The sequence below is a fragment of the Propithecus coquereli genome, unplaced genomic scaffold (assembly GCF_000956105.1).
Source record: "Propithecus coquereli isolate 6110/MARCELLA unplaced genomic scaffold, Pcoq_1.0 Scaffold113, whole genome shotgun sequence".
Taxonomy (NCBI): domain Eukaryota; kingdom Metazoa; phylum Chordata; class Mammalia; order Primates; family Indriidae; genus Propithecus; species Propithecus coquereli.
The window spans coordinates 2,891,153-2,896,783 of record NW_012135303.1 but is presented as its reverse complement, the minus strand read 5'-3'; the positions used below and the strand labels follow the sequence as shown (position 1 = coordinate 2,896,783).

Here is a 5,631-nt window from a genome sequence, read left to right as displayed (position 1 = left end):
TTCTTCTTTTCATTATAATTTTCCTTGGTCTTATCTGAAGCAGACATTGCAGATCATATCTTTTTGGGGTTTGCTCAGCTTTGACAGCCTATTGTCTGCTCATAAAATGTTGGAGCCCAAAGGGGGTTTTTTGACTATGTATTTGCAGGCTTTTTCAATCCAGAATCAATGGTTTCTTTGAAGCAGTAGTTCTCTCTCAAGAACTTAGGTCTCCTCAGAAATTCTACCTCTTGCAGTGGGGATACCAGCTTGTTTCGGACTATCTCTCCTGTTGAGACCAACTAGAAAATATGAACCTAAGAAAAAGAGAAAAACATACTTGGTTTTGTTTTTGGGTTTTTTGTTTGTTTGTTTGTTTTGTTTTTTAGTGTCTGGTTTATTTAAATTTGCCATCAGAGGCCCCACTGTGGAGCAGGAACTGAATGGCTGGGAGCTGTAGGGCGGAGCAGGGCAGGGATGTCCAGGTACCACAAGGCAAAGGGAGGTCAGCAGAGCAGCCGGAGCAGCGTTAGGGCCAGACTGAGCAGGGGAGCCCAGGCACCATGGAGCCCAGCCCCACTCATGGCCTCAGCATAGAACCTCACCACCTTCTCATTGGCGTTGCCCTGATTCAGGTCAAACCACATCTGGATGCAGCGGCTGCTCCCTCAGTTGTAGTTGCTAACTTTGTAGGAGTGACTCCAGATTTCATTGCATAGAGCAGCAGGTGTAGGGAAGTAGAAAGGGAATGGGTGGCAAGCAGCTTTCACTGGGCACTGTTTACACCCTAAGGTCCAGTTCCAGCCCTTGTGCCAGTTGCTCTTGCTGGGGTGGGAGGAGTGACAATCCTCCCACCAGTGCTTACAGTCCTCTTTGCACAGGGGCACATTCAGCTTTGTGCCAGGTCTGGCCCACCCGCTGGATCCAGGGCCCCAAGTTAGGGGAGCATCGTAGAGGCAGGTATGCTGGATGAAATGCTATTTGCAGGCAGACGCCATCTCTCCACAGTGGTCCCAGTTGAATTCATACAGGTGGGAAATATCTTTACGGGCTTCCTGGATGGTGTTGGTGGAGCAGCAGGCATTCTTCTTCCAAGGAGTACACTGTTCATGCAATGTGTCCTCACTGCTTGGCTTTTCCTTGTGGTGCTTAGCATCCATACAGACTTTGAGAAGCTCAGTCCTGACCAGAGCAGTCCTGGGCTGGAACTACCGCAGCCACCCACACTAGAAGGAGCAGCAGCTGTGTTGTCATCCACAGTGCCATGGCTGTTTCTGAAGGAAGACCTGTGGTTAATGGCCAACATATTTGTTTTAAGGCACCTGAGACTTATCAAGGCAACGAGGATTTTGGGGGGCAAATCTCATAGAGAAGAGAAGCCCAGAAAGGTGAGCCCTATTTTTGGTGCCATTTTTTCCCTTGTGGAATTTGCTAACACAAAGGGATGGCTTAGAGGATGAGACATTGGGCAGAAAGCAGTGGCCAAGAGACTGAGTAGCTAAGCAGGGGTTTGGGGTTGGGGAAACAAGTTGTTCAGCTGAAGAATATACATTATTTTTTTCAAGCACACACGATCACTTACCAAAAATTGACGATATACTAGGGGTTAAAGCAAGTCTCAACAAACTTCAAATCATTTAAAGTATGTTCTTTGATCACAATGAAATTTTATTTATTTTTTATTTTTTTAAAGGCTGGTCAAATGAAGCAGTGGGAGTGGAGAAGGAACAAAGGAATCTGTAACTGGTTGTGATCAATTAGTTGAAAACACCACTGCGCTCGGACCAACACATCACAATGAAATTAAACTAGACATTAATAACAAAGAGTCATGTAGAAAATTCTCACCTATTTTGAAATTTAGGTATGAACTTCAAAGAAGTCAAAGAAGAAATTACAGTGAATGTCAGAAAATATTTTGAAGTAAATAATAATAAAAATATTAATACAAAATGTAAAATTTTGTGGGATGAAGCTAAAACTGTGTTTAGAAATTTTTAGCTTTAAAATATACATATATATTAGAAAAGAAGTTAAAAATCATTCTTAATATTAATCTCAAGAATCTAGAAATAGAAGAGCAAATTAAAATCAAAGAAAGCTTTAGATGTAAAAAGAATTTTACTTCCTGCAGATGTTCATTCTTTAAAATTTTAAGAATTATTTAGGGAGATTCTATTTTATGACTAGCACAACATAATGCTCTATACAGACACAAGTAAGTGTATGATACAGCCTCTACTCTAGCAAGTGGCACTTCTTTTAAGGAGTTAGATAGAAAATATTGTGCTGTTAAATAAGACTGTAAAGAGACATAGCGCTTTTGTCTCATTCACCAGCCTATGCCCCTCTCCCACCCAAGCCATTTTGGTTTCTCTTGCCTATGCTGGATTACAGCTATGGCTGTAATCAACCCTGCTCTTGTCTGCCCCCCAGATTCCTCTATTCTGGGACTTTCTTCCACTTTCATTTTTTCTGTTATTCAATCGAAGATTTTCTTTCCTGTTGATCCCAGGTCATAGAGTTGCTGGAGAAAATCAAGTTGTTATTTCATAATCTTGAACAGGTTGCAATTTAATGTTTACAGGAATTTTCATATAGGACCTGGTAAGTGAGGAAGGAAATTTTACTTCTATTGGAAGCCAGACTTGTGGAAGAATTGGGGTATTTAAATCCAGTCACTGAGGGGCAACGATCCCAGAAAACCATATTACACTAAGAAAAGGAGACAAAGTCTAAATTCTTACCCTGCCCAGGAGTCATTTCAACAAATACAGCAAATATGGGAGAGGCTTACATGTTTGAAAGAGTTTTATGCTAAAAATTAGTTTGGCCATAGAGAAGAGCACAGCCAGGAGAGCTCGCAAATATATTGACAGTCATGGTGTCGTTCTGGGGCCTTCACTTCAAGGCAAGGCTTGAAAGGGAATAAAGTCTAACGGCACTAGCCAGCATTTCAAATACCGGATGCATGAGGCAGACAAGGAGCGAGACAGCTCCGCACTTCTTTCAAGGTAAACTATATCATTTACTGGGGGAGTGAAAAAAAAGAAAAAGAAAAAGAAAAAAAAAACACGCGAAGTTCTCTTTCAGATCTCCGGCTACGCAAAGCTTCGCTTCAGCCCCTAAGAGATCTCGCGATATAGTATTTTCGTAATCATCCCCCGCCCCTTATGGCGGGAACAGTCTGGAAGTGACGACATGCTATGCGGCAGGTTTCTGTCGGAAGTGACGTTGTTATCCCAGAATCCTTGGAGAAGGAGAAGCGCGTTCTTGCGTGCTACTTGCAGTTAGGAGTGGAACGTTTAGCAACGTGGTCTGATTCTTAGCAGGAAGGCGTGCACGTTTGTGCTTTGCCAGCCGCGGCGTAGTGGGCCTTTTGGGGCCGGAAAGTTGGTCTTTTTGCACAGGGATAAGAGCTCGTGGCGGGCCGCGCGGCTCCCTGACCCGGCCTCACCATGTTGGTGCTGTTTGAAACATCCGTGGGCTACGCCATCTTTAAGGTAGGCGGGAGATTGAGCTGTTGGAGGGGTAAGGCCAGTGGCGGACACCGGGAGAGGGAAAGACCTAAGGAGAGAATTACTCAGTGGGTGCCTTTTGTGTCCCCGGGCTCTGAAAGGAAGGAGAAGGACTTCAGACCTGAGAGGCCATGTTTCGGTTAACACGTGGCCCTGCCGTTTGGGACGACCTGTTTTGCATTAGAGGATTTGGTCTGAATGAAAAGGTGGGCAGGAGCCTTATTAGAGTTTTACATGCTGTAATAAGGAGTTTGGGTTTTATTCTGTGTGTTTGGAGGAATTATCGAAAGGTTTTAAGCAGAGGGATAATTGATATAATTTGTCTTTTAATAAGATTACTTTGCTGTGTGGAAACTAGATTGGGGGGGGACAAGAAAGGAAGCAAGGATATTTTTGCATTAATTTAGACAAGATGAAATTCCTCGGATTAAGGTTGGTATGGAGGGAAACAAATAATAGAAATTTTGAAGATGGAACTGAGAGACTTGGCTGACGGATTGAATGTGGGTTTTTGGTTTAAGATGTGTAGTAAGAAAGAAGCTTGTTGGGTGCTGGGGGCTAAAGATTTCCCGTTTTCCGTTTGGGCTGTGCGGAGCTTGCGTTGTCTTTTAGATGTGATAATGCAATTGTCCTGTAGATCGGGCAGTTCAGTATTTCAAGTTTGAAGCTTAGGGAAGAAATCTGGGCTGGTGGTTAATCAATTTGAGATTTGATGGTTCTACTAGGAAAGTTTGATGTTAACTTACAAGTGTATCAGCATGCAAATGCCTTTCCTGTGCCAGGCACTCTTCCGAGCTCTGGGGTATGGCAACGAAAAACAAAGTTTTCATATATATTCTAGATTCATGTGTGTTGATATAAGGCAAAAAGTGCTGGATGAAATGTGTGGTACAGTTCTACTTCTGAATCCAAAAACCATTTGTATTTATGTTTGTGGTATGGATGCAGAAAGTCTGGAAGTGTACAGAGCTCTCACTTTATTTCTCTAAGTTTCACTTCTGACACTTGAAAATATACCTCTATTTGCATTTGTTATGTCACATACTTTTTTAAAGAAAACTAATAAAATAATAAATTAAAACAAAAGGCAGCTTTGCTTGTTTTTCCTTTCATTGGAGTTATCTGTAATTGTAGTATTAGCAATTTTAAGGGACTTTAAGAGCATAGTCCCCTTTAGAGTTCCTGAACATGTCTACTTTGCTTTTCTCCAGCTTTTTGAAATCTTAATTCCTATGTAGAGTTCTGCATATGCCCCAATTCTCTTAGCCCATATTGTCTGTCATATTTGAATTAGGATCTATTGATGAATTTCATTGTAAGTTGAGCTAGTTTGCTGTCCTGAACTGGATCATAAAAGGAGCAACTTCACAGTCCACTGGTTGTCTCCCGTGGTAGTAAGGAATTGGCTTAGCAATTGTCTGATTACAAGACCTTGGTCATAAAATAAAGCATTCAACTGTATCTCTTGATGAACTATTGATTTCTATTAATGAAGAGTATCCTGCCCCTCAAAAAATCTTGAGTATTCTGTTGTAGGTTTTGGTGCTATTCTGCCAGTTACTGTTCAAAATTGTTAGATTGTGGATTAGGTAACCTACTATTAGAGAAATAACTAAAGTTGGGCTTGAATATATTGACATATTGGTTAGTTTATAATTATTTGGAATTAATGGTAGTTATTTGATCATTTCTGAATAACAGACATGCAGAAGTTCTGGAATTAGTGGTGATGGTTGCACAATTTTGTGAAAATATACTACTAAAAATTGAATTGTACACTTTAAAAGGGTGAATATTACGGTATATATAAAATTAATATTGTATGTAATATTATAGGATATGGTGAATGATAATCTCCTCAAAAGGTGGACATACTTACAGTACAGGGTTATTAGCTTCCTTTCCCATAATCTTTCAAAATGCTGGGGTATAGAATTATATTGGTTGCATAAAATTCATGCTTTGTTGGGAGTGTTTTGAGAAGTTTTTTTCAAGGTGTTTTTTGTTTTGTTTTGTTTTTTTCGAGACAGAGTCTCACTCTGTTGCCCGGGGCAGAGTGCCATGGCTTCAGCCTAGCTCACAGCAACCTCAAACTCCTGGGCTCAAGCGATCCTCCTGCCTCAGCCTCCCGAGT

The 5,631-nt window shown here is 41.3% G+C and overlaps 1 protein-coding gene and 1 pseudogene across 1 annotated transcript in view; one reads left to right on the top strand and one right to left on the bottom strand.

Moving 5' to 3' along the window:
• Window positions 1-485: 485 nt before the first annotated feature.
• Window positions 486-1,245, bottom strand: LOC105818930 (annotated as a pseudogene).
• Window positions 1,246-3,212: 1,967 nt separating this feature from the next.
• The window catches only part of NOP58 (NOP58 ribonucleoprotein), a 73,942-nt gene continuing 71,523 nt past the window's right edge, over window positions 3,213-5,631 (top strand). Inside the window, exon 1 of the mRNA XM_012655067.1 lies at window positions 3,213-3,482. Within this exon, the coding sequence (XP_012510521.1) occupies window positions 3,438-3,482 (45 nt within the window). The 5' untranslated portion in view covers window positions 3,213-3,437. The remainder of the gene's footprint in view (window positions 3,483-5,631) is intronic.